Source organism: Lissotriton helveticus, chromosome 11 (assembly GCF_964261635.1).
Source record: "Lissotriton helveticus chromosome 11, aLisHel1.1, whole genome shotgun sequence".
Lineage (NCBI taxonomy): Eukaryota > Metazoa > Chordata > Amphibia > Caudata > Salamandridae > Lissotriton > Lissotriton helveticus.
The window spans coordinates 349,872,581-349,889,621 of NC_136072.1; the positions used below are offsets into that span (position 1 = coordinate 349,872,581).

A 17,041-nucleotide genomic window follows, 5' to 3' on the forward strand; every position below is an offset into this window, starting at 1 on the left:
ACCTTTGTTGTATACTTGTAGCTATTCTCTGAGCCTGCTGTGAGGGTCAGAGCAGGGTCATAGAATAGTTGCAAGTAGGCAAATGAAATCTGAAGCGGCCCCTCAGGAAGCACTACAGGGAATGGTTACTAATTATAAGATTGAACTTTTGCACCTGCTGAGTGCTTTCAGTATTGCAAAAATCCAAATATCCAGCAGCATCCACAAAAGTAATCCTTCCAGGTCAAGATCCAAATCAAAGTGACCAGCACATGAAGAAAGCACTGGGAGGAGCCTGGTGGACAGGAACAGGAAGTTGGAGACTGTGGGGCACTTCCTTCCTCCCACCCCCACCCCCCAAAATGGACTCCTTGCAAAGAAAAAGTGCAGGCAAATGTCAACCTGAGGAGTTATTCTGATAAAAATCATAATTTTCAAGGTTTATGCTGCCTGCTGGTGGATTTCTTGTGCGAAATTGCAAATTTTGCAATCTCGCAATTGCGAGATTGTCGCTGCCCGCCGCATCTACGTGTTCGCAAGTATTTACTCCCGCGAAATTGTATAGTATTCTAGTTGGCAAGCAAAAAATCCGCTTCGCACGGATTTTACGAATTTTCGGCAAGTTCGCTAGAGTTCGCGGATTGCGAATTTACCGAAAATCCGCGAGCGGAACGGATTTTACGCCCATGCTTAATCTAGATTACCAATGCACTTGCACTTTATCTTCCAAAGAATGCTTACATTGAGAGAGTATCATTGTTTACATTAGGAGTGGTATCTAGATTACCAATGCACTTGCACTTTATCTTCCAAAGAAAGTACTGTTTTATACCGGGTTTATATTGAGAAGAGTGGATTGTTTACATTAAGAAAATATTGTTGTTTACATGCACTTGCACTTTTTTAGTACCCTGTTGAAAAGAGAAATTATTATTGTTTACATAAGCACTAGCACTTTAGACTAGTGAGATGCAATCATTATATTAGATAAAAACTAGAAATGTTTATGAATTTTCTTTTATCCACATCAATTTATGATGTATGTTTTCCGTTTCTCTAGTAAATTAATTATGAAATAATTAGGTCTGCATGATATAGACTTGTATTATCGCACTAGCCCTTTAGAAATTGAAAGGACCAGTTACATTTAGGGGCACTTGTCGAAATGTATAACCACAAAAACCGATAAATTGCCATTTTTTAATGTGCACTTGCACTTTACAGAATGTTAAAGATGTATAATTGCATATTTCTTTGAAGAATAATCGTAAATTATTGTCTACTTTCATTATATAAAAATATGTATAAATTACTCCAAATTATATATCCATTTAATAGAAATGTTTTAATGGAGTTTAGTGGAGGTTTAATGAAAAATGTGGCATTCAAAATGGTTTGTGGTTAGCACTGTTACATGAATGCTGTCTTAAGCAACATGTTTTAAAATGGCCCCCACCTTTGACACAGTGAAATACAATACACAATCCTGTGTCCTTCGTTGCTTCCCACTACCACTCTCGTGTGCATTTTAACCATGAAAAAATGGTGGTGAAACATCGTGAAGAAGAAAGCTTGACTCCCGAAACGCGTTGATGTTGAACTTGTCATCTGAATAAACTGAATACGTTTTTCCTATCTTGGAGTGCCGGATGATTCCCTATTTGTTGTGCTGTGGGTAATCTTATATCCAATATATATATACATATATATATATTCGCACAATCTCTTCGGTAAAAAAGAGCAGAAGCCTCAGCTGGGGACAACAAGAAGGTCTTTTATTCTCACAGAATCGGCAAATGCATTTCGGCATAACAATGCCTTCCTCAGCGCCACAAGTATTCAGGAGGTTTTCATTTGTGCACTGATGTTTTCCTGCTGCCTATATCGGGCAAGTGACCCAGGCTCTGCCCCCGATTCAAACAGCCCACCTGTTGCAGTTCTTGGCGTAGTCCTGAACTACAACTCCCAGGATGCAGCGCTTGGCTCCCAGGTAGGTGTATGCATGGAATGTCAACCTAGTGGTTAGGCGGGAAGCAGGAATTGCAAAAAATGAAATCATATTCCCCTGCTTGTAGTAAAAACAAAGTACCTCCTTGGCTCCCCATACCGCTTTAGCCCCAAAACACAGGTCCAAATGTCAGCGGGGGCAGCAGTGTCAGTGCACGTTGCCCAAGATGAAGAACAGTGTCCTCGCAACCGCGTAGTTTCTTCCTGCACGTCGAGGCGGGTCCAGACCATACCAATCCCTTGGTGTCAACACAGCGCCGAAGCAGTGCCAGAAGGGTCCGGGCCAACTATGCAAAGCGGGGGCTTCCAAATGCGTCTCTGGCAAGACGCAGTAAATAGTCGCACAATCTCTTCGGTAAAAAAGAGCAGAAGCCTCAGCTGGGGACAACAAGAAGGTCGTTTATTCTCACAGAATCGGCGAATGCATTTCGGCATAACAATGCCTTCCTCAGCGCCACAAGTATTCAGGAGGTTTTCATTTGTGCACTGATGTTTTCCTGCTGCCTATATCGGCCAAGTGACCCAGGCTCCGCCCCCGATTCAAACAGCCCACCTGTTGCAGTTCTTGGCGTAGTCCTGAACTACAACTCCCAGGATGCAGCGCTTGGCTCCCAGGTAGGTGTATGCATGGAATGTCAACCTAGTGGTTAGGCGGGAAGCAGGAATTGCAAAAAATGAAATCATATTCCCCTGCTTGTAGTAAAAACAAAGTACCTCCTTGGCTCCCCATACCGCTTTAGCCCCAAAACACAGGTCCAAATGTCAGCGGGGGCAGCAGTGTCAGTGCACGTTGCCCAAGACGAAGAACAGTGTCCTCGCAACCGCATAGTTTCTTCCTGCACGTCGAGGCGGGTCCAGACCATACCAATCCCTTGGCGTCAACACAGCGCCGAAGCAGTGCCAGAAGGGTCCGGGCCAACTTTGCAAAGCGGGGGCTTCCAAATGCGTCTCTGGCAAGACGCAGTAAATAGTCGCACAATCTCTTCGGTAATAATATATATATATATACGGAAAATAACTAAGAGGCTAACTACATGGACCATAATGCTCCAAACCACAGTCCACTGCGGCGCCCACTAGAGGGTGTAATCACTGTCAATAAAATGAAGCGATTACCTGGTTCCTGTAAGCAGGGCCACCAGATACCTGCAAGCTCCTCCTCTGAAGAAGGCCAAAGGCTGGCCAAAATGCATTAGGATCATGGAGCGTGTGAAAATAAAATCTGACACTGCGATGTGTGCGGCTCATTCTTTCCTTTTTGGGGAGGTTTGTCAAATATATGTATATATGTATATATATATATCCACAATACCTCGCAGATTAACCTCGCAAGTTACATGTACTTTTTCTTGGTGCCTATAATGCTCTAGAGCCTCATCAACCATATAGTCATAGACCAATTAGATGCACCTCATGTACAATTTTCTCAAAATATATGTGCTCACCACAACGTGCAAAGTAAATAAATCTGAGAATCGCTGTTCTCCAAATAATATAAAAGAAGGCTAAAATTCATCATATGTTAATAAAACAACCTTTTCATAAACAAGGACATAATCATATTCACAATCTTGAATTGTCGATGCAAGATGTTGCTTAGACAGGTCTACCAATATTAATTCATCTAAAGTGGCCTGTGCTTCAGAGCAACAACGTGAAAGTGCTCTAAATAAAGTGAAAAGAAGGTCAAGGTTACAGTTTTTTCGAGGGACTAGGGATGGATCTAGGGAAATTGTGCAAAGAAGTCAGATGTCAGAAGTATATATATATATATATATATATATATATTACCTACTGGCGGTCGCCAGTAGGTATATATAGTTAGGATTTTTTCTCTATGGGATTTTTGAAAATTCTATGTCTAATAACTTTGGCGTTTGTGAACGGAATTGGCTGAAATTTTCAGGAAAATGGAACATTTTGTTTCTGAGCAGCCCCTGAAAATTTGGGGGGGTTCGTCAAGGGGGGGCCGAGAAAAAAGGGGGGTCCCAAAACGCGTTTTTCCCATGTTAATTTCCATAGGGCGGTTGGCCTCACTTTTAGCCCGAACGGCTGAATGGATTTGCATGAAACTTGGCAAAATTGTAGGGACTGTTAGCCCGATGTGCCTTTGCTAGGTCTCAATATATGTGCTCCAGTGGATTTTGATAAATTAACGTTCCAAAAAATATATATATCTGTAACAGCGCTCCGGGTAGCGCTCCGGTTCGCGTACTTGACGCGTAACGGAACTTCGCGAAGCGAAGCTGATTGGCTCTCCGGTGTCTGTCAACATTCTAAACAGTCCGGAGCGGCCGCCATCTTGTCTCTCGGTAGGATCGAGAGACAAGAGGAGGCCAAAACAAAGGGGGAAATGACCATAAGGGTGAGGGAGGATCTACTATGTCATTTGAGATGTCATCAGTGATGACATCAGTGATGTCACTGACCATGTCATGAATGATGTAATATGTGACATCATCAGCAGTGGATTGCGGGTGCGCGATATATAGTTAGTGCAACTAACTATATATGGAATTTCAATGGTTTTGTGTGAGTGAAATAAGGTTTTGTAAATGCTAATTCCTAACTATATATGGTCTATAACCCATGGTTTTTTCAGTGAATATATATATATATATATATATATATATATATATATATATGTATAGAGAGACAGAGAGAGAGAGAGAGATAGATATTACCTACTGACAGTCGCCAGTAGGTAGTTATAGTTAGGACCTAGCTTCCATAGGTAGAGGGTTTTTTCATTTGCTAATAACTTGGACAGTTTTTGGAGAATCCTCCCAAAATTTTCAAAACGAATACACCAGTCACTTCAACTCCTGTGTTGAAGAGGGGGGGTCCCAAAAAACTTTTTCTCCATGCTAATTTCTATTGTAACTTTGGACACACTACAGAGCGAACTGCTGAATATATTTACACCAAATTTGACAGAAAGGTAGCTCTTGGCTCAGAAAGCACTCTTTGTGTTAAATGGTGCAAATCAGTTCAGTAGTTCCCGAGAAATGTAAAGATTTCTCAGATATACAGCTGTGGCCCCTTTGGAACCGCCAACCCTGCCGATCGCGTTCATGAGATCTCATTGGTTGCCAACACTTCAAACCAGGAAGTTTTGGCAACTTGTGACTCGGGTGAACCGGGTCACAAGCAAAAACGTAAAAAAAAGGGAGGCAAGGTAGAACCACCCTGACCCCCCTAGGCCTGTTTGGGACACCCAAGGCCACTAAAGAGCATTTTTTTTTACATTTTCGGAGGAAGTCGCATAGGGCCGACAAATCCAGCAGACATTTTTTATAAACGATTTGCAGGCTCCCGCACTTCGTTTAATGTAGGCCCCGGGGTGGGCCAGGTCCCAGGGAGAAGCCCCTGGGACCGCCACCTCCCCAGTGCTATTTTTAATTATAATGAGTTGGGGGCTCCACCCCCAACTCAGCCCCGGGGACTGTCACCTCCCCAGGGCTAATTATTTGAAAAGCGGGTGAGCAACTCAGCCACGGGGACTGCCACCTTCCCGAGGCTATATTTAAATAGGATGCGTGGGGATCCAGCCTCCCCACGCAGCCCCAGGGACTGCCACTATCCCGGGGCTATTTCGAAGATGGAGGGGGGATGTGCGCCCCCTCCTGGAGCTCAGGGGACTGCCACCCCCTTGGGCCAGCTCCAGCAATGTCCAGGGGGGCCAACCCATGGGACATTGCAGTTTGCAATGGATTGACAGGAGTGAGAGCAGCAAAAATGCTCTTGTTGTCATTAATTGAAGGAGAATTGCTTTTCAACAGAGGAAGCTGCATGTTTGCAGCTCCTTCTGTCCAAATTCGACCAGAGAAACCTACCTTATTGTCCAAGAATTATTGAAGATTCCTGATCCCCCGCTGTCCCAAGATCCATCAGGAGCCAAATGCAATGACCTGGCGAATTATTTCGATTCAAAAATCAAAAACATTTTGGTTACTCTGCCTCAGTCGCTGCATTTGGACGATCATGCGTGTGATGGCAGATCGCCCTGCGTCTCGGGCCCTCAGCTTAATGCTTTCAGTTCTATCTCAGCGGAGGAATTTCTTAAAGTCCTCGCCAGTATGAAAAGCGGATCTCCCAATGACCCGGTCCCTATGCAGTTTTTCAAACAGATTGCCACTTCCATTGTTACACCGGCAATCCAGCTTATTAATTCCTCCCTTTCACAGGGCATTGTGCCGCCCAGCTGGAAAGGTGCATTGTTAAGGCCCTCTTAAAGAAACCCCACCTCGACCCTATGGAGTTGGCCAATTTTAGGCCGATCTCATTACTCCCTGGACTCAGCAAAATCACAGAAAGATTGGTGAATTTCCAACTTTCCCACTATCTGGAGTCGAACCAGCTACTGCGGAGTTCTCAAACCGGGTTTCAGCCAGGCCAGGGCACGGATACGGCTCTCCTCTCTGTCATTGAGGAAGCAAGGTGCATCTTGGATTTGGGAGGATCAGTGGCAGTGATCTTCCTTGACCTGAGTGCAGCCTTTGACACGGTGAATCACCGTGTCCTTATCCAACGCCTGGCTGGGGTGGGAGTAGGGGGAGCCGCCTTGGCATGGTTGACATCGTTCCTGAATAATCGCACCTTCCAAGTTTGGGATGGTAACTCACGATCTGCCTTAGTCCCCCTCCAGTGTGGTGTGCCGCAGGGCTCGATCTTAAGCCCCACATTGTTTAATGTGTATATGGCCCCCCTGGAGAATGTGGTGATCCCGTTCGGGATCAAGATTGTGAGTTACGCTGATGACACTCAATTGGTTGTCTCACTCTTCCAACTTGATCAGTGCCCTGACAGCTTGCATTTGTGCCTGTTGAAAATACATACTTGGATGTGTGACTCATCACTCAAACTCAACGGGTCGAAAACCGAGATTATGCTGTTAGGAAATAAGCTGTCCACTATACCGACTACCATCTGGCCCGACTGTCTGGGTGAGCTCCCCAGCCCCAAAAAGGAAATTAGGAGCCTGGGGGTCTGGTTGGAGCAGGATCTATCTTTCAAAACCCAAGCAAAAAAAACAGCGGGCACTTGCTTTGGCCTTCTGCGGTCTGCCAGGAAAGTCCTTCCTCTCCTTCCACAGCACTCTAGGAAGCTGCTGGTTCAAGGCCTTGTCTTGTCCAGACTAGATTATAGTAACGCGATTTTTTTGGGGGCCCCTGAAGCCACCATCAATAAACTACAAGTCACGCAGAATGCCGCAACCAGGCTTCTGATGGGCACCTCTTCTAGGAAGTCAGCCAAACCAGCACTGAAAGCACTCCATTGGCTCCCCGTTCGTGAGAGGATTAAGTTTAAGTCCATGAGTATTGCCCATAAACTTCTTCAAGGCCAGGGTCCTTCTATCATGAAGAGTTTAGTCACACCTTACAAAGCCAATAGGCCCCTGCGCTCCGATAACGAGCACTTGGTGATAGTCCCTAGATTCAGGAAGGCACGCACGGGTGGTCGCCGCTTTTCTGTAAAGGCGGCCGTGCTTTGGAACTCCCTCCCACTAAAACTACATGCGGAACCGTGCCATCTGCGCTTTCGGAAGCTATTGAAGACCTTTCTTTTCCCTAAATGATCCTCTGTTTTCCCCCCTCTTTGTGAGCCTGATTCAAGTGCAGCGCTGGGATGCCTCCGGGTAACCATGCGCTCTATAAATCTGCTTACATTACATTACATTACATTACAAAAGCAATGCTGGCTCCCACAGGGGGCGGGGAGTGGGCAGGGACCCCAGACCTTGAGGCTCCTCGGTTCTCAATAAGAGACCTTGCCCCGGGGATCGGGTCCCAAGGCAATATTGGCCCGGGGACAGGCCGCGCTGGCCTCCTTCCCCTTTTAAAAAAAAGGTGAAGGCCTGGCACTGAGGGATGGGGTCCTCGGGGCTGAAATAGGCCTGGGGAGGGGGCGATATAGCCCCCCTCTTTTATAAAAAAATGTATTAGTAAAGACTTGCCCCAGGGGCAAAATAGGCCTGGGGTGGGGGGTTGCGTGGCCCTCCTAACTTTAAAACAAAAGAATACAAATAAAGGGCAGGCCACAGGGGATGGGGTCTCCGAGGTCAAAAGTGGCCCAGGTAAGGAGGGGCAAGCAGCCCCATTCTTCGTTTTTAAAAAAAAGATAAAGGCTGGGCCCCAGGGGATGGGGTCCCCGGGCCATAATCAATACGGAGAGGGAAGCCATGCGGCCCCCTCCCATAGACATATGGGCCCGACTGAGATTGTATTTTATGCAATTACACAGTGACGAGTCTAATGTTCACAATGCATTGCCCTACTATAATACTATATGATGTTCCTGTCAGAATACTATATACACCGGTTAAAAAATTGTCATTGCGAAACTAACACATATATGCCTGCAGAATTAACTTTTCGACTCAATTCATACAGTAAATAGGACAGGCAAAAACGATTGTTAATGACTGTAATATGATGGCAAACAGCTGTGTTTATTTTTCTCTGGTATGTGACTGAGTCGATGTTATGTACTGTAAAGTTGGTAACTGATAATTAAACTTAAAAGAAAAACATGTCATTTTGTCTTTTCACTCCATTGCACACCACACTCGTGCAACAAATAACGAATACTTTGTATTCCCAAACAATCCCAGGATCAGCTCACCTTGGGGCAAAGGGAGCATCAAAATACAAAATCTGAAAAAGTTGTTTTCATTCTTTGAGCTTCCACTCCTCAGGTATAACACTCTTCACTGGCCTAGAACTTTTAGTTGTCAACTGACCTTATGCTGTTTGTGACACCTCAAGCTGGGATTTGGTTATTGTAAGAGCCAAATCTGAGAAATGGCATGGGTCAGGATGCACGCCCTCCACTGATGACTTAGTGGGGGTTCCGGATTCCGAGGATGATTCGTTGGGGATCCACAGACGTCCACAGGTTAGGAATCGCTGGATCAGACAGTCTCTTGGGAATCTCATTACTGGCTGGCACACTTGAATAATCAATGTGCAACCCCTGCTCTTGGCCAACGTGTAAATCACTACAGGCGCCCGAGAAGAGCCTGTCGACCTACTGGAAGGAGCCAGGATACATTCTTGCCTGCTTTAAAAAAATGTATATGCAAAGCAGCGTGGCACAGCGGCACACGTATGTTTGTAATTCCTACAGCAAGTAAGGAACGATTTTACAAATTGTATGAACAGCAGCATGCCTTACAGCAGACCATTGCCTTATTTTGCATCCGCTGTGCTTCACAGCCAATAGTAATTTGCATTTTAGCAGATATCGTTTTTTTTTACTATTACAGTTATTAGATCAAATGTGCAAAATGAGAATAGATTAGGGAAAAGGGGAGAAGGTGTGGCTTTGATATCCTGTGATTTTGGGCAAACCACTAAGGGCCAGATGTAGGTAATTCTATTTTACCGATTCAGAAATACCGAATTTTACCGATTCTGTATTTATGAATCGGTAAAATAGAAGTAGTCAGATGTAGGTAAATTTCTTTTCACATTTACCGAATCGGTAAGAATCGGTATTTACCGATTCGGTAAATACCGAATCGGTATAGCCCATTGATTCCTATGGGCCTTGAAGCCCATAAGAATCAATGGGCAATACCGATTCGGTATTTACCGAATCGGTAAATACCGAATCCTGCAAGGGTGCAGGGGGTGTCACTTTGACACCCTCTAGCACCCAAAATACAGGCATGTGTGCCATGTGGCACACATACATGCCCTAAGGGCATATCTGTGTGTCACATGGCACAGGTGTGCATGTACAGATGTGCATGCACACCGGAATTCGGTATTTTACCACCCAATAGGATTGGGTGGTAAAATACCGACTCTTAAGGGCCTGTGGCACTCTCAGGAGTGTCACCTACATGTGGAATTACCGAATCAGTAAAATTACCGATTCGGTATTTTACAGAATCGGTAAATTTACCGATTCGGTGAATTTATCGATTCTGTAAAATGCTGGCCCCTACATGCCGATTCCTAAATACCGGTCGGTAACGGCCGAAATCGGCCGTTACCGACCGGTATTTCCTCTCCAAATCTCCATGTGCCTAAAATATATATATATATATTTGAATCTGACCTTGAGTAGTGTCATTTTGGCGTTCACGTAAAGCGCTCTAATGCCCTGCAACCAAGTTTGTGCTATATAAGACTAAAACCAAATAATTAATAAAATTCAGGACTGGCTGAAGGTGTCACGGGTGACGGTGGGCAGCTTGGCTGCTATGGCGGTCTAGCACTGTCTCCGCTGAGCTTTTCCACTACCCCAAAAGTCTCCACCAGTAAGGTGTTCTCAATACATAGCGCTCAAGATCATGTCTGATTCACGAACCCTCGAGCTCTAGAACCCTACTCTGGACAGCTCGGATAATATTTGTCAGTAATAACTGTTCAGAACGACACTTATTCTAATAGTGGGTTCCACACAGCTCTGCGTGTGCGCCTTAATCCTAACCTGAAACTCACCTGATGAGGGAATCACGCACATCTCTGCCAGCGGCAGTGATGCTCAATCCTGAGCACTGGTGTTCTAGTATTGCGTGCGTCCACAGCCACTTCAGAGTGCACTTCAAAGCGGAAACACAGGCCGCCCTGCAGCGACCACTGGCACACCTGTGTCCTAGAGCTCGGATGTAGTCACGGGTCTGCCAGTGCACCTCAGCCCTGCAGGTCCTGGTATTCCACTGCTTCCACTCACAGCACACAGGCCTCCAGCTGGCCATCTTTTCTGACGTGGAGCATCCCCACCCCTACACAATACTGGGCCCCATACTCCGCTCTGCGCTCTACCAGTGCACCTCAAGCATACCCTGCAGCGAGTCCCACTTGTCCAAAATGCTTCGATACCAGCCTGTTGATGAGCTTTTTATAATGCTCTGACGCCCCACAAGGTTACTAACGGACACGTTGTGCTGCCCACGGAACGAACCATCTTAAGTGCTCCAGCAACGTTTTTAGGGGGAAGTCTAAAGCCCGATAGAGCATTTCCTATGCGAAGTGACATATTTAGGGTTGACTTCACAACCCGAAGGTTTACGTGAGGTAAACAGTGGTGAGAGTTCTTAGGCTGCTGCACCTCAGAGGTTCAGGTGCCAGCAAGATCAACTCATCCTTCAAGGTCAATGACATGAATGCAAGGTCAGATTGGGTAATAATTGGTAAGCGGGCCCACCCTGTTGGCCTGCAGGAGCTACAAAGCAAGCGCTCTACCCCAACCCTGCTGGAACAATCTCAGATACACAGTGGATACAACATATGGGTTTAAATGTGCCCCAAAGGGACACTTTTAAAAGCGTAGACGATAGGATACCATGTTTGCACAAAGTAACAACCCTGATAGTTTGGAGCACAAAAGGGTGTATAGTCCTCAGAGGACACCCCACCCCCCACCTCCAGGGACCAGCATCCTCTGACCCCTGTACATTTTGTGGAGAGACACTGCCCGTGTCTACCCAAACACCACATGTTCTTCATGCAAAATACCAGATTACAATGATCTGCAGAAAGAAAACCTAGCTCTGGAGCTGGTGGCGTGCTAGTGTTACCAATTTTAACACCAACTTCTTTATGTTCTGTACAATTTGCTTATTAACGTGGCGACACAGCTAGCTAGAGCCTAAGCATTAGCAAGAATCACCGTTAACCTACCAAGCTAGTTTACGACCTTAACTATCGCATAATACGGTCTGCTGGTGCGTAGTGCAGCAGAGCTAGGCTTGGATGTCTCCTGGAGAAATAAAGCATGGGACGCAGTAATGATTATGCCGCCAGCTTTCATTGTGGCCTTTCATTAGACAAACTATTGCATGAGGGTTGTAGTTTTAGGAACATATCGAATGAACCACAGTTCATTCCAAGTATCAGAATATAAAGGTAGGTGCCAAGAAGCCATACGCTAAAACAATCGTGCCGTTGTGACATTAAACCACATGGTCACGCCCCGCCCTCCTGTAGCATTAATCCATATAGTTTACACTGTATGCATTCTCGGATTTGTAGCCTTGTTTCCCTTCAATTTAAGAAATCAGCACATTCCAATGGTCTGCATAATGTAATCCAAAGATACTCATATACTATATTATATAAAAAAAACAAGGTATATATTAAACCACGTTGTTAAGCTAAATCACTCTTACGGGACGCGTAGCCATAATAGTAAAAATATATATTAATATAACGCTTCATAACTCGCTTCAGTTTCTAAACGTTAGAAAAAACAGGTGTTACTATTATCCAGTTTAGTGATTCAATATTTTTACTGTACTGCTGCATCGCTCACTCATCGATCTCTGGCTGCATTTTTCTTTCTTACTTTCCAAATTGATGTGACAGCGAGCACTGATAAACCATGGCATTGTATGTTTAAAATAGTAAATAACGTTTGAAAAAAATTATACTCAATATCACAGCAACTTCTTAAGTCAGGAAGCAGACTATATTGCGCAGGTGCCGATCTTTGCGCCTCGCAGTCTAAAGTCCCCCAGACGTGATGTGCGTCTCTGTGCCGCCTCTTACCCAGAACGGCGAGGGCCAGCGCCGCGCGGAACACGGGGGTCATCCTTCTGCCTCTCACGTGCGTCGATCACAATCTGTCCCCCTGTGAGAGTGGCGCCCTGGCCGCCCGCCGCTCTCCTTATAAAGGGGCAGGATTAGCTGTGTAAGCAGGAGCACTGACCCGGCCGTGTTTACCCTGTGGAATTTCCCAATATCTCTCGAATTTATTCCCTCCCCGGACTAAGCCCGCCAAATACACCCACCCCTGGGCCCTTGCTGTCCGGAACAAGTGTTACTTGGCAGCCTCGTCAGTAGCTTTGGAGGGAGGTGGTTTCTTTGTTCGAGAGGCTTTCACGGGGAAATTCCCACTTCAGAGTGTAATCTTCAGTAGCCTTATTCTTTACGAACAGGGGGGAGCAGAACACTTGGTTTAAAAGCAAACAATGTTCGCCTTTCTTCCCGGCCGTACCCTGCTCGCCACCATTCCGACGTCCACAAAAGAGCATAGAGGCAGCTGGGATTTCCAGCCTATCACCAGAGTTCAGAGAACGCGTTATCTACTTGATGGCTGTCAAGTAGATACTTTAGACTGAGTTCTGGAAAATCCATTCATTTTCAAGCGCCCAGACTGGTGCTTTTTTGTGGGTGAGGTTTGTGGCTGAAGAAAGGGGTCGGAGTACAGCGAGAAGGGAGAGGGGTTCAGGGGTACACGTGCTGAAAGGGGAGAAGGCCTGGGGAGAATGTCTGGGAAAAGTTGGCACATTCTGTGGAGATTTTACCATTTTAAAGCATTTAATGCACTCTTATTGCTATTTTCAGATTTAACGTGTAATGATAAACATAGTATACATAATCCAAGAGGCTCTGGTCGGGCCTCCTTCAATCTTTGGCTTCTTTGGTTTAGGAACCATCAGCCACTTGCCTTCAAACACTGTTAATCACTTATTGAATCAACTCACATATGTCCCTTCTTTATGTTGGCCTTTTGGTTTATCCTTCTGCCTCCAGTGGAATGCACGAGGGGCAATTTTACATGCTAAATTCACTATTTTGTTACACGTTTGTTTCTTAATCTCATCCATGCACAGGGCAATCTTTTAAAACTCTTTTGCACTTAAGCACACGTTTGTATTCCTTCTGTCAGTGCTTAAATGCAAGTGTACGATCTGCAGACGTTGCCAATGTTTGTTTAATTACTCAGACCATTTAGGCCTTGCATACTCGGTGACTCAGGAAACTTACAAAAAAGATAGAACATTGGCCAGGCGAGTAGCAAGTACTTCCCTTCCAGCTACTGATATTAAACACCTCAGGTCAAAGCGTGTGCCTCAACTGAGTTTATAACACCCCCCTCCTTTCGGCATGGACAGCAATTAGACTGCCCTAATGTATCCAGAATACAAAGCAAGAGGCTGCTTCGATTTACTGAACCGAGGCAACATCCTTCGTCTACTAAGTCTAACTGGAAACTGCAAACTTGTTCACAGCTGACATTGCCTTGGTTGAGTTTCTTCCGATCAGGCCAGGTCACATAAACAAAACCTGTAAGGTGACCTGGACCTCTAGCAGAGCCGCAAGCCAGGTGTTGGGAGCCACAGGCGTTTTAAAAAACGGGGGCATCCAGGTATCATCAAATATAGAAGTGGTACCCGCCAATCCTACACATGCAACCAGCTAACCCGGTGCTTACTTCTTACAACGTTCCCATCTTAATCTGAAGAAGCACACGAAGCAAATCACCACCTCCCGGCACGCAATGCACATCACATCCGCCGGCGTGAACAAGGGGTCCATTTAACATGAAGGATTTGAGCTGGCTCCCAGGCCCTTTGAACCAACCAACAAGACATTTGTGAATGAGCATTTTAGCTCCAGCATCTCCTGCCTTCATCAGGAAGCTTCACATTTGTTCATGGAACATCAAAGGCTTGCTTGCACCGGCGTAGCTAGGGGGGGGCGAGGGGGGCGGCCCGCCCCAGGCGGCACTATTTTGGGGGCGGCCACGACCGCGCAGCACTGGTGGCCCTACTGTAGTAGTATTGGCCTATTGGATGGCGGCCTGGGGAGCAAAAAGAAGTGCGTCCGGTCTTGGCGCCTGGCGTTGCGCGTGCGAGAACTGTGAATAACTGTGATAGGCCTCACACTGCACCAGAGTGAAGGAAGGCAAGAGAGGAGACAGAGAACCGGATACATCAGCCGGAGGGAAAGCAGGGGCCTTGTCTGCAGCGTTGGATATCGGACGCCAGTCGCCAGTGTAGAGAGCCACCCGGCCTCTCAACTACAATGTATCGATACACACACACGCACTCACTCACCCTCGGGACGGGCCCGCCCCGAGGTATATAATAAAGGGCGGCAGACCGCTCGGGGTCTTTCCGGCACACCTCCTACTACAGTGTATGTGTCTGATTATTGTCTGTATTCCCTGCGCGCGAGGCCCTGACCTCGCCCACCACATTGGCGACGAGGCCGGTACCGCGCCCCGCGTGCCCTGCCTCTGCTGGAGCCGTCCGCTCCCTACCTGCTGCCTTCCGCGGCTGAAGCTGCCGCTGACGTCCCCGGCCGCGGAGCCCGTCCGCCGGCCTGCTGCTTTGGCTCTCTGTCGGCTCCCGCCCACGCGTCTCCCGCTGTGGAGCGTGTTCAGCCGGCGGGGGCTGTGCCTGCCCATCATCGTGGTGCCGGTGAGTGTACTGCCCCTGCGGCCCCGCTGCGGCCCCCCGCGCAGCGCGTGTTACTGCCTGAGGGGCCCGTTCTTCCCCGGCGTGTGGCGCGCGTGTGCGCGCGCTCTTCCTTGAGTGCACTGCCCCGGTGGGGGAGGGGTGAAGAGGGGAGACGCTGCACGTCATCCCCGGGGCTCAGGACACGTGGAGCCTCCAACGCTTGCTCTGCCCTGCGCGCTCATCAGCGCGGCCCTGCTGTGTGGTTGCTCCTGGCCTCCCTCTGCAGCAATCGACTGGAAAAAGAAAAGAAATAAAAAAACAAAGAGAGGAAACGATCAAAAGGGACATTTATAAGCAAGTCTGAGCAGGTCTAATAAAGCATTGGTAAAATCAACTGGGCATGATATCCCCATAGGACACTGTCTGCTTCCTCAGTTTCCTCAGTGTGCCAGCTGCCTGCTTTGGCTACACCCTTCTCACGAGCCAGAGACCACGTTCAAGGCCAGGAAGGGGCGAAGGTAGAAAAGGGACGTCAGCATGACCGATACCGCCACCGGAGGCGCGACTGCAGCGCCAGTCAACAACGCCGCTCAACCTGGTCCCGCAGGCCCACCTCAACGCCGCGACGCCGACACGCACGTCGTTACTCATGCTCACACAGGCGTATCCCCCATTCCACCGTTTAGCGAAACGGCGGACCCCGCCACTGCGGCGCCGCGTTGGAAAGCGTGGCTGGGACGTTTGAACTTGTACTTCAAAGGGACCCGAGAAACGGACGACACAGTGAAAAGGTCGCTCCTGATACTGTACGGGGGCCCAGAAATTTATGACCTCTTCGAGTCTCTCCCAAACACAGGTGAAGAAGACGACTATGATGCGGCGGTGGCCGCGCTAAACGCGCATTTTGACCCCCAAGTGAACACCGACTATGAAAAATTCAAATTTAAGAGGGCATGGCAAACTGACGCTGAGTCGGTGGACATGTATTATGCGAGGCTGCGCCGGCTGGCCAGCAGCTGCCCATTCGCCGACCCGCGTGAGGAAATAAGAGACCAGATCATCGTGGGTTGCAAGTCGAAACTTCTCCGAAAGCTCATCCTCAGGCAACCGGGAATCACTCTGGACGCCATTCTTGTCCTTGCGCGCTCCCACGAACTGTCGGACTCCAGAGCAGATGAAATGGAGCTGGCGCTTCGTTCCCCTATAGCTCCGCAGGCCGTACCCAAGATGGCGCCCATCAAGGAGGAAACAGTTGACGCGATACAGAGAAGACCGACGAGTGGAAGAACACAACAGTGGCAACCACGGGACGCTCAGTGTGCATACTGTGGGGGAGACCATGCACCGACCGCCGTGTGCAACGCAAAAGGAAAGACGTGCTCTAAGTGCGGCAGACTCAATCATTTTGCCGCCGTATGCCAAGGAGGAAGATACAGGCCCAATGCACAGAGATCGCGAGGCGGATACGGGCCTCGGTCGGCGACGTCCAAGGTGAGACAGCTATCGCTGGAGCAAGAGCACCCGCCTCCAGACACACAGGCCCAGGGTCAGAAGCCGTACTACGAAGACGAGGAGGACGATGAGGTATATGTGATATCCTACGTCAGCAGAATTGCCACCCGGAAAAGACCGCCGCCCATGTGCACAATCTCCGTGGAGGGCTCCGAAATCGGAGCACTTATTGACACGGGAGCCTCCGTGAACGTCATGGACTCTGACCAATACGACCAAATGTCGCCTAAACCTGCCTTGAACCCGTCGAGCGCCCGAATATACACCTATGGGGGCACAGACCCATGCCGCTACGTGGCGTCATCAGCACCACCATTCGCAATGGTGAGTACACGACGGAAGCCCGGTTCCACATAACCGAAGGAAAGAAAGGCACATTACTCAGCTGCAACACCGCAGAGG

The 17,041-nt window shown here is 47.7% G+C and overlaps 1 protein-coding gene across 1 annotated transcript in view; it reads right to left on the bottom strand.

Annotated features, from left to right (window-relative positions):
• Positions 1–12,679, bottom strand: part of LOC144791093 (serotransferrin-A-like) — a 171,732-nt gene extending 159,053 nt beyond the window's left edge. Inside the window, exon 1 of the mRNA XM_078665749.1 lies at positions 12,489–12,679. Coding sequence (XP_078521875.1) covers positions 12,489–12,531 — 43 coding nt within the window. The 5' untranslated portion in view covers positions 12,532–12,679. The remainder of the gene's footprint in view (positions 1–12,488) is intronic.
• Between the last annotated feature and the right edge of the window lie 4,362 nt (positions 12,680–17,041).